This window comes from Chamaea fasciata, unplaced genomic scaffold, assembly GCF_029207755.1.
Source record: "Chamaea fasciata isolate MVZ Bird 193981 ecotype frontalis unplaced genomic scaffold, bChaFas1.0.hap1 SCAF_1, whole genome shotgun sequence".
In the NCBI taxonomy this organism is placed as follows: Eukaryota; Metazoa; Chordata; class Aves; order Passeriformes; family Sylviidae; genus Chamaea; species Chamaea fasciata.
Genome location: NW_027094086.1, coordinates 92,680,077 through 92,691,867, shown reverse-complemented (window position 1 = coordinate 92,691,867; position 11,791 = coordinate 92,680,077). Strand labels below are relative to the sequence as shown.

Sequence of the window (11,791 nt, the reverse complement as noted above, 5' to 3'; positions counted from 1 at the left end):
AATCACTTAAATTCTGCGTAGAAGTTTCATGGACCTTAGAGTGATATTATTTCCTTAGAGAGAAATTATTTTTCATTTAAAACTATCTAGATTGAAAAAATATTCTGTTTATTTTCCTCTTCCAAATGTATTTCCCACAAGTTTGGATAGGGGTTTGGTCAATCTGGTCTAGTGAAAGGTGCCCCCCACCATGGCAGGGGTGATGGAACAAGATGAACTTTAAGGTTCCTCCCAACCCAAACCATTCTGCAGCTCTATGATTTTATGAAAATGTAATGTGCTCTGAAGATTTGGGTTTGATCCAGATAAAACGGTTTTGCAACTTTTCAAAGGCAACCACTAAGTAAAGTTGACAGGATAATTTAGCAAATATTCTATAAAAGAAAGACAAGACCTCAAGGTCCTTCTCCATAGAGTTGCTTTCCACGATATCCACTGCTCTCCCCTGATCTACCAGATAGCTGGCTCATCATAGAAGGCAATTAGGTTGGCCAAGCATGATTTGCCTTTAGTACATCCATGCTGAGTACTCTTGATCACCTTCTTGTCCTCCATGAGGACAGAGGTGGCCCCAGAATGAGGCGCTACATCACCATTCCAGGGATTGAGGTGAGGTTGACGGACTGGTAGTTTCCCAGGTCCTCTTCCTTGCCCTTTTTGGAAACCGGAGTGACATTTCCTTTTTTCTAGTCCTCTGGCACCTCTGCTCAGTGCCACCAACTTTCAGAGGTGATTGTTAGTGGCCTTGCTATGGTGTCCATCAATTCTCTCAGCACTTGTGGATAAATCCCAACAGGGCCCATGGACTTGATATCAGGTTTGCCTGGGTGTTCTTTAACCCAACTCTCCTTGAACAAGGGAAACTCTTCCTTTCAATACTCCTCTACCCTGGTCTCCCATGTCAGAGATTCTTGAAGGCTGGTCTTGTCCCAGTGCAAAGGCAGCACTCCATGGTTCTGCTTTCTCTGTGTCCTCTGTTATCAGGGTGTCCCTTCCATTTGGTAACAGGCCCACATTATACTTAGCTTTCCTTTGTTATTCATGTATTTGAAAAAGCCCTTCTTATTCTTCTTGATATCCTTTGCCAGATTTAATTCCAGAGGGACTGTGACCTTCTTTGTATTTCTTATTGCAAAACAAGAACACAAGAACACAGAAACCCTTTTTTTTATATATATAGTGTATCCAAAGAGTCAAACATTTAGACCACATACAGGAATATTTTTCTGAACATTCATCTTTGCATGATCTGCACTTTTAAAAACTTAGCAAAAATTTGATGTTTCAAATTTCTGCATCAACTAATGTTCCGTTATTAAACACAAATACTTCCAAGCAAGTAAAAGTCAAAATCAAGTGATATTATCACTCTTCAATTAAACTACTTAAGTGTTCTGCAAGGAGCTATTCTATTAGAAAATATTTTTCATTCTTCTGTATTAGCCATCAATCAGACACAAGACTTTGCATGTCTCAAAAACCTTAAATAAAGTAAAATGGAGAAGGAATATTCGATCTTCCAGTACTGATCAATAATTCTTAATCAAGATGCCACAGTCTAATTCATGGTTTGCAACCTGATATGAGATAGGAAGATAAGGCTATTGAGAAATGAACACTAAATGTTGTTATCTGTAATATTGATACATCTCATGCAATGCCTATGAAACATGAATAATAAGCTACAAGATATATTATAAAGTCTACCTGTAGTAAGTCCTGCTTTTGGTACATTGTCTACACTGGGTGATAACAATTACTCATTTTATTTCCAGGAAAGACCTTAAAGATAAAAGGAATGTGATAATAATTAAAAAAAAAAATAAATTCTAAGGCAGAAGTAAAAGACCAAGGGAGATGGAAACATGCTGCTAATCAACTAATTTGTAGTTCCTCTTGTTGTTCCAGAGACTTTTTACTCAGTACTAATAACTGTCCAGCTAGTTACAGTGCTGGCTTATCATTAAAATTAGGTAATTAGGTAGTTTTTGGGAGCTAGAATGAACCTTCTTTCCATGATACAGAGAATAATCAGAAACAATAGGATGCCACGTTCTATTCTACTTCTTTGGAGTGTATAAAGCCAGGTCACTTTCAAAAGGCAGAAAGTAGCATTTTCAGCTACTATCAAGTTTTTAATCAACTTTTAAGTAGGATAGAATTTCTAATTTATAAAAGAAAACTAATATTTTAATCTCTTTATTTCTGGTTATTGTAACTCTTCCTCTCTTTTCTTTCTCTCACTTTTGTTTCTCTTTTTCGGTACTAGTAAGAAATTATGTTCACTTAAAGGGCAGATCTGGGAATCAGGAATTTTATTTTTTTCCCCCCGAGACTTCCTGTGCAGACACAAATAAACTTAACCTATGTGTCAGTTCTCACACGTGGTAAAAGAACTTCACCTTTGTATTCATCTGCTTTCTAGAGAGTGTCTTCTTTCCTGCTTATGGTTCTTGATTGCTGACAATTTTAATCCACTCATGTTTGTAGAGTATTTGAGGATGAAAGCTGCAAGAGAAAATTAAAGTATATTATTTTGTGGTAGAATGTTTCAATTAAAATGTCATGCAATCATTTCAAATAAACCACTCTCCCATCATCTACATTTAAGGTACTTGTCTACATTTACACAGTAGGTCATCCTCCAAGCTAAGTTATATGAGGATTTTGACTTCAGCTGACGCCATCAGGCCTCGGAAACCCCTCCCTGTTCAAAAATGGAGAAGACAAACTAGGGAACTTACCTGCTGCCTTTGTTATCTAGTCCCTAATAGAAATTAACTCTGTGACTTGTTTTGGTCCCACTACCAAACCCTCAAAATGCCAAGAAAAGGAGACTAGTGAATGAAAGAACAACAGGTGGGTTGAGAACTGTTCATTCATCTAATTCACAGGACTCTTCTAATGTAAAATACTAGGACTTTTCAGTCTCACCTGTAATCTTTTTGGGGCAGGTTTTCAAGTGAAGCTGAATTAAATCAAGTTCATAAACCATTAACTGCGGTTTAGAAGACAGCTGTTTTTTCTACCATCCATGCTAGAGTTTTGCTGTGGCCCCATTCTAATATTACTGCCTTCATCAAATTGCCACTTTTCCTGCTGCAGACAACAGCTGCTTCATTTACTCAGCAGAACCTCTATTTCCAGTAAATGCACAGCCTCTAGGCAGAACAAACTGTTCTAGCAAACATCCTAGAACTTAGAAAAGGTAGACCACCTGAAGTATCTTTTTTTCCCAAGGAATGCCTTTCCTAAATTCTTAGCCTTTCTTCTCTCTTGTTCATCATTACTTCAAGAATCCTGAAATAATCCTGAAAATCTTCTGGGTTGTTGTATGTGTACCCATTCCACAGGTATGGAAGTAGTTGTCTAAAGGCAAGAAAATTCATTAACGGTGTATGCCTTATTCATCATGACCATCTAATTTGGAAAGTTTCTTCATGGGTAAATGGACCTGAGAAACAGATGAAAGGCTATATATTTGCTAACATATTCATGCAGATGAGCCTCACACTAGAAGAAAACAGGGCCAACCTGCTCAGGCTGGTTTGCAGGTTACCACAGACGCATCAGAATTGAGAACAAACCTCACTGCTGACGACAGCATGTGTTTTGCATGTGGTGGAAGTGCCCATCTTTTACGCAGAGGGTTTTTGAGTAGAGAAAATAATTTCATGGTTTTGGTAGGGATTGGGTTTGCTCTTTTTTAAATAATGCTGACTTATTAATGAGACATTTCAGATTAAGCAGTAAACATATAACTTCTACCTCTTCTATTCTTCTAAATTTTTATTTTTTTTAATATAAAAGCTCAGCCTATTTCTCTAAACTGATCTCTCACATTAGTTATACCAAGTTTTGTGTTGTGTAATATATTTTTTAACCAAACATAAATGTCATATCTATAATTTTACAGATAGTGACCTGTCTTTCAATGAGCCTCCGTTCCCTTTACTCTGGATAAATTTCTGTTCAGTTTATGCTATTTCTCTCAATAGTGATATTGTAAACTACTGTTTGCCTCCCACAAATAGCCAGAATTTTAATGTAAGCAAGCTTAGATGGCTGAAGCAACAAGGAAGGATGAGAAGACTATCGTGGGGAGTGGGAGCAGCAGGCTAGAAACATTAAGAATATCTGTCTCAGAACTGGAGATTTCTAGGATCAATGGCATTTTCACCTCATTCAGGGCAAAATATTGGCACTCTCTTCATTCAATCATACTTGGGATCCCACAGCTCAACTTATTAATGAAATTCCCCCTCACAGCTAAAATTTAAAAAAAAAAAAATTAAAGGAACCAAAAAATACTGAATATGAATGTGGAAGAAAGGCAATTTGATGTTTGTAATTATCGAGGCAAACTCCACAACCTTCTGAATGTATGCAAAATGGACCCTGGATGGTGTATATAAAAGTGGTATGTGCAGAGACGAACAGCAGGTATTGAGGGTTCCTTCTGGTAAAGTAAGTCATCTCCAGGATCCCTACCATGAGCGCCAAGGGGGCTTCACTGAAAGGTAAGTATTTTTACATTCACTTGCTGATATTTTTTATATTTCTTTCCATTTTGATTGAATTAGGAGGCAGCTGAAATGTAACACATCTAGAAACTGACGTCTTCCAGCCACCTAGTTTTCCAGAAAGGGCAAAACCTGAAGAAAGGAGCTTGATGTCTTTTGTCTTCTAAGAGTACTTTTGCATTGGACAATGTCACAAAAAAATTGGCTTGGGGGATGTCACACCTGCAACTGAAAGTTTGGATCGGGGCTGGTTTGCTACACCACTGGGAAGGCTATGACTAGATGTCATTACCCACAAGTCTAGAGGTAATGGGGTAATTTTGAAATAAATGTTTTCAAAATGGTCATTGACTTTCCAAGCCAAAAAGTCTCAGGTTTTCTTATTCATAGAGTTATTCCATAGAGTACTTTCCTAACTGCAGCATCCAGCATGTACCTTGCTCATGGGGGAGGAGAAAGGCTTACTTCAATATTGTGTAAATCCACTTTTTTTAAAATGTAGAGCTAGAAAGAAACTTATCACACAACATCATTGGGGATAGTTTTGCTGATATACGAAGCACACCTTAATTTAGCATTTTAAATAAGTCTAGAACCAATATAGGTAACAGGTCAATTTTCAAAAGCAAAAGTCTCAGAACAAGTACATTCATTTACCAAATATTTTCTTATAATTATTTGCCATTGTTTTTCTCTGTATATTTTATTTCACAGAACAAAAAACTTGAGGCTGTTAAGTTAACATGAAAAGTTTTAAACAGATGAGGTTTTGTGCTTTAGATAATGAGAAATCCTCTAAATCAGTTTCAGAAGTTCAGGAGAAAAGACAAAACAATCACTGATTTCTTAGAAGTAGGATATTTAGGGTTAAACTATAAAGAGCAAAGAAGCACAGCTGCTGGAAGTCTTTTGAAGGAACTCCCAGGACAATCACAGCCTTAAGAGAGACCTAACCACCCTCCCAGAAAAATTAATTTTAACACCAAATGTTTGCAAAGAAGAAAAGGGCCTCTGGGAGGAGGAGGGAAAAAATAAAAAAGAAAGAAAGAAAAAAGTCCAATCTATTTTTCAAACTTCCAAACTTATATATCTCTGCAAATATAATTCTGTGTCTATATTTGCACCATGAAGAAGTTTGATTTGTTTTTCCTTCTGTTTATCACTCTGTTGTAAAGCCAGACACGTAGTAAGAGACTTCAGAATACACTGTACACTACAGCACAGGTTACCTTGTCTCCTCAAACTCTGTAACAGGCTCTGCTATACCATCAGGATGGCAGAAAGGAGAAAGGATAAAAAAATTATAGAATTACAGTGTTTCTGTCCTCCACTGCTGTTCAGCAGACAGCACAGGGAGTACTCTGAGCCGTGGGACAGCACAACCCAAATCAGCCAGCATCTGGCTCTGACAACTGCTTCTAAATACACCTGCAAGTCAACGGGAGCCCATTTCACTGTGTTTTAAACTTGAATAGGTTTGTTGCTGGTGGCCCTTCTGGTGTCCCACATGCTTCTGACAAAGGAAGGAGTGACCTCTCTGCCAATCTGCCCCAAAGGATCTGTCAATTCCCAGCTTTCCCTTGAGGAACTTTTTGACCGAGCAGTTAAACTTGCACACTACATCCACTTCCTCTCTTCAGAAATTTTCAATGAATTTGTAAGTACTCTTTCCCTGAGAGCAATAAAATATAAAATTGCAATTTAATACTTTTTAATCACAAGCATATGTTAACATATAATAAGTAAACAAATATGACTGCTGAACAAACTGTGAAAGTCTCAATGGTGACAAAATTGGCATATAGTCCTGAATGTTGCTAAGATCCCCAGTCCTTCTATTAAAAGATACCATTTTCCCATCATTCTTCATCTGTGGGACATTTGTTTGCTGGGTGCCAGTTCCACTCTAGAGACTCATCAGAAACTTTTGACCTTTACAGCATAAAAGCAGCGATAAAAGCTATGGAACAACAAGTAGCTAGCGCAGTGTTTGAGCTGAAGTTCTTACCTTTCTGTCAATAACACCTGTCCGTGTTGATCTGCAGGATGAACGCTATGCCCAAGGCCGAGGTTTCATCGCCAAAGCTGTCAATAGCTGCCACACTGCGTCTTTAACCACTCCTGAGGATAAGGAGCAGGCTCAGCAGATTCATGTAAGTCCCATTTCCAGTGTAATTCAGTGTAAGACTGAGCAGGGGAAGGCAGGGATGGAGAGTTACAGAATAGTGATGCATTACTGTCAGAGTGAGAGGAAGATCAACTCAATTGGAATAAAAAAAAAAAAAAAACAGGAAGAGGAAAGCACCAAAAACCCAAAGTTGATTTAACATTTGCTGATATTGTGTTACAAACCATACAGCATATATAAGTACCAGTGACTTTCATCATCCTTTCCTTTTCCTGCATGGAATATTTAATCACTGCATCTTATTTCCAGTTAAAATGCTACCTCATGAAGCAATGCCAGTTACTGAGAAGTAACTGGCATGTGCAGTGCTGAGAACACTACAACCTTTAAACATTATCTTAAAACCTCTTATAAACAATTAATGTATTTACAAACATAAAAACACATCACTGTATGTAGACAGAGGTAAATAGCTTTCCAGTAACTCAAAACACTGGCATTACTAAAACAAACATTGAACAGAGATTCTCTCTGTTACCAGTAGGAAAAACGGTCACATCATCATCCAAATACAAAGACTCTAGTGTGAAAATCTGCAAAATATCTGTAAAGAGAAACACACTACACATATACATCCTATATAAAAATAATAAACTTCAGTGAAGATGAAGATAATCTTGTTCAGCCTATGCCCAGAGATAAAATTTGAAAATTCTCGGGAGAAAAATAAGCAGAGCTGTATAAATGGGGATGTTCCAGAGCAAAATCTCTATCTGTTTCATGGTGGTGGGTGGTGGTATCTCTGCAATCCCACAGGATCACCAGCTTCTCAGTGTGTCATTTAGAAATTCAAGTGGGAGCAATAGAATTCACAGCCTTGGGTTGTGCATCTAGCAAAGAAGAAAAGGTTTAATACTGCCACAACCTTAACCATAAGCTTGATGAATTCCTGTTGCCCACAAGAAAGGCCAATTTTTAAAATCAGAGAGCTGCTGCTGGAAGAACTATTGTTCAAAGGGGAAGACAGACAAGGAATGTAGAAGCAATAAAAGCTGTTTAGTGGTTTACCATAATGTGCACCTTCCAGTCAGTACTAAACTTTAAAAAAAAATAAAAAGATCAGTGGCTTTTAAAACATTGATCAAAAATCAGATAAGGAGTTCTGGGTTTGCTTTCACAGAGATGAGACATAGTTATGCTCACTAGTTTTTAATTCTGAGAGAATTCGATTATATTTTCCACCACAACATGGCTTGTGCAAATACTGTAGAACATGATGGCACCAAATACAAACTTCAAAAATGCAATTCCATAGAGTTTTCTAAGACAGGGCTACAGGGCACATTCAGTGATAAATCCTGGAATAATTTCCTAAATCACAGCGTCTGAGGACACTGCTTTAACACCTTCTAATTTCACCAGAATTTATCTTTCTTCTTTAAATTGCCTTTCCTTACTATGGGTGAGCAGCACGAAGACCTACTGAATTTAATACTGGGAGTTCTGCGTTCCTGGAATGATCCTCTGATCCACCTGGCCTCGGAAGTACAAAGAATCAAAGAAGCTCCAGAAACCATTCTCTGGAAGGCTGTGGAGATTGAAGAACAAAACAAGCGACTTCTAGAAGGAATGGAGAAAATTGTTGGGCGGGTAAGTAGGTCCTTAACACCCTTCCAGCAAATTGCTTTAAGGAAGACAGGTTCATTGATAGGCTCTCCCTACCTGGAATATGAAAGGAAACAGTAGGTGTGAAGATAAAAAAGGGAGACAAAGTAGTCGAGTCTGAGAACTTTTCAGCTTTCTTCTTTCAGATTTCTTTTCTTCTGCTATCTTGCAATTTCTAAAGAGACAATATGGTATGATTGTGGCGGAATAACCCATCACACTCCCATGCTTCAGGGGGAGGTGTAATCATCAGGACTGGCTATGGTCATTCTGTCTTTGAGTATTTTCAATTTGTAACCCTGACTGTTTAAGGATGCATCTCCATTTTTTCCATATGCATGTATTGATATATATATATATAGATATATAGATAGATATAGATATATATATATATATGTTTTAGCATATTTATATGTATCTGTATACAAATAGGTATTATGCATAAATTTTGGAAACAGATACTGTGTTTAAAAGAGCTCTGGGAGTCTGGGCTATTGCAAAGACGTGGCATACAGCAAATACCCCTGATATCTTTCATTTCTCTTTGCAAAGATTTGCACCTCTCTTTGCACATCACACTGGTTCCTCTGGACTCTGTGTCTGACTTGGTTCCCCCTATACTTGTGAGTTTAGACAACCAGGCTGTTGTCTCACAAAACCCATACTTGAATAGCTCTTGTTGCCAGTAATTGATGGAAAGCTTTCCTGAATAAAACCAGCTCTCATTTGTTTATTTTTAAAGGGGTCTCTGTTAGTCACTGAATTTATCATTCTGTCAGTGAGTTAGATGTTGACAAGAGGTTCTGACTTCACTGCTCGGAGCAGCTGAACAGTGCGAAGAGTGCCACTATCACTATATCCACTACTTTTCACTAAATGACTCATGGTCTCTCTCTCAGTTAGTTGTCTCTTCACTCAGAAACCTTACACCATGCAGGCTACAAATACATTTATCAGTGTAATCAAATACATCTCTATCACACATCCATGTGTAAAAAGGGCAAAGCTGAGGATCCAAGATAAGAGTAAGAAGTCAGGTGCTGCTCCAGTTGCCCTGTCACCACCTACTCATTCATATTATTTACAGAAAGAGATAAGATTGGCTTATTCATTAGTGTCAAACCACATTTTTAAGACATAAAAATTTTTGCCTTTTGCTTAAACTGAGTGATAGCAGCTCCACAGATACTCTCCTATCTGTCTTTACAAAGTATGACTTGTGGGAAAGGATGGTGCACAAGCACCAATAGGCACAGACTTCCTTCCTGCTATGAAAGGTAGATTTATGTGAAAAGAGATAATTCATGATTGCCTTCAAATAAGGGGGCCTAAACCAGTCTTCACCTCAGATACTAACTTGTTACATGTGTTCCTACATGTAGCTTTCTAACATGAGAAGTAATTTTATCACTCAGCATATTTTTTTTTGATGGAGGCCAGTACTTCTGAATATGTATTACTGAGAGATTTTTCTGATAAGGGCTGAGACTAATCTGCTCATTGCAAACAAACAACTTCTAAGAACAAGTGCTAACAAAGTTTTGAAGGTGGAGGGAGCCAAAGAGAGATGTCCCTGATGAGTCCAAGCATGAAGGAAGTTTTGATTTCTCTCCAATGTCAGATTTCCCTGAATACTGGTTAACACACTAGTTCTCTTAAAACACTACTGAGACAGTTTTTACATGTTTTAGAAAAATAAACTGAAAAACCTGACAAATTCATTCAAAACCTCAATGACGATTTAGAACATTGCATGGAATAATGTGAGCCACTACTGAAAGCATGTTAGAAGCCATACACTAGTAATTAGCATTCTTCAAGGACAGTATCTTAAATGCTGCCTTCTACATCCAGTCAGGTTCACTATCATTTACTAGAAATACCACTTTGTGCATTTAGGTTCACTCTGGGGAGGTCGAAAATGACATTTACACTCCGTGGGATGGACTTCCATCCCTGCAGCTTGCTGATGAGGACTCCAGACTCTTTGCCTTCTACAACCTACTGCACTGCCTCCGCCGAGACTCCCACAAAATTGACAACTATCTCAAGGTTTTGAAGTGTCGCCTAATCCACGATAACAATTGCTGAGTGCTCACGGGCCTAATCATGTACTGAAGTCATTCATTGTGTGTTCTTGATGCTTTGCCACTTCGTGAAAATCACACACTGTGCAGTATCTGTATCATCAGTAACTTTCAGGCATGTTTGTATGAATTCCGGCTGCGACAATTAGCACCACAGGTGTCGGTGGTTTAAAATATGACCAACTACTTGTATGGCAAAAATACACTTTCTGTCTAATCTCCTCCCCTAGTAGTATTTGAGTGATAAACAGGTCATGCAGATACAAATAAAAGTGTTCATAAATCCAAAAGCATGTAGCACTGGGTGGTATCAGTGAATAAAAAATACATGGCATGATTTATACCTTTAAGAGCAGCTTCTCTTTCAGGATCTCAATCTCCAGTTACTGATGTAACACATACATTCATTGGTCTTTACACACTCCTCAAAAAGAGAGGAAACAAATAGGAGGGACAAAAATGCAGATTAATCACCTATTAGGCTAAACTACCCAAAAGTGAAATTATGGTCTGAAATCCAATCTGCTTAGATCCATTCTTTTACTCTGTACAAAATCTGCCGGAGTAGGGGAGTGAAAGGTTAGGAACTCCATCCCAGCTCACACAGCCTTTGATTCCCCATGCAATTCATTGAGAGAAAAGACACATCCAGGATTTTAAGGACAGAGATACAGATATATCTACACCTTTACTGATGAGAAAAGGCATTTCCAAGGGAAGGTTCATTCTATTTGAGGTAACTATCTGAGGGCAAAGGAACCAACTGTTTTCAGTAGGTCTCAAAAGGAAATGGTGGGCATTCATATCATATCCATCTACATTTCACATTCCTCCCAAGCAATGTGGTGGTTGAATTTACTTGGAGAATTTTGAAGCCATAAAATGGCACCAGCTGAGCTGTGGTGTCTTTTGTTCTAAACCCAATGCGTCTTCATTCACTTTGGGTTGAATTAAAAAATTTTAGGACGCTCATTTGAAAACACTGTGGTTACACATTGAAAATTTGAAAAGATCAAAACAATTGACTACTTTTGAAAAAATCTGGCTTATAGTCACACAGCAAGTAAGAAGCCAAATTTCAACAGAAGCCATTGACTGTACCTGTATATTGTCTTTGTAAGCAATAAATAAACTCAGCCTTGGCTTCATCACACAGTTTTAGCAAGCAGGATCTTAATTTCCAATCATGTCCTCCTGGAGTTGGTTTCCCACTACACAAGCATGCTGCATTGCTCCAGGTTAGAGCCAGCTCAGAGGAAGAGTGAAACACGAGAGAACATGGGTTTGAGGGTTTAAGCCTTTCATTTACCATAACAGAATAAGCACAGTCATAGAAGGTATTCACATGAGATATTAGATAATACCAACTGCTTGAAAGGTCTCATTTT

The 11,791-nt window shown here is 38.0% G+C and overlaps 1 protein-coding gene across 2 annotated transcripts; it reads left to right on the top strand.

The window, feature by feature from the left end:
- Nucleotides 1-4,492: 4,492 nt before the first annotated feature.
- PRL (prolactin) lies at nt 4,493-10,407 on the top strand. Of its 2 annotated transcripts, none has more exons than XM_066195945.1 (5): nt 4,493-4,520; nt 5,999-6,180; nt 6,569-6,676; nt 8,122-8,301; nt 10,216-10,407. In XM_066195945.1, exons 1-5 carry the CDS (start codon nt 4,493-4,495, stop codon nt 10,405-10,407), a joined length of 690 nt encoding a protein of 229 aa, XP_066052042.1. The 2 variants fall into 2 exon arrangements, with proteins under 2 accessions (XP_066052042.1, XP_066052844.1); XM_066196747.1 differs by lacking the exon at nt 4,493-4,520 and adding an exon at nt 5,893-5,914.
- Nucleotides 10,408-11,791: the final 1,384 nt, after the last annotated feature.

What these genes read in the sequence shown, in the direction of transcription:
- PRL (XM_066195945.1), top strand. Translation starts at nt 4,493, where the DNA reads ATGAGCGCCAAGGGGGCTTCACTGAAAG. An exon ending in CAAGGGGGCTTCACTGAAAG is followed by an intron (nt 4,521 to 5,998) that starts GTAAGTATTTTT and finishes AAACTTGAATAG; the next exon opens with GTTTGTTGCTGGTGGCCCTT. An exon ending in TGGAGAAAATTGTTGGGCGG is followed by an intron (nt 8,302 to 10,215) that starts GTAAGTAGGTCC and finishes TTGTGCATTTAG; the next exon opens with GTTCACTCTGGGGAGGTCGA.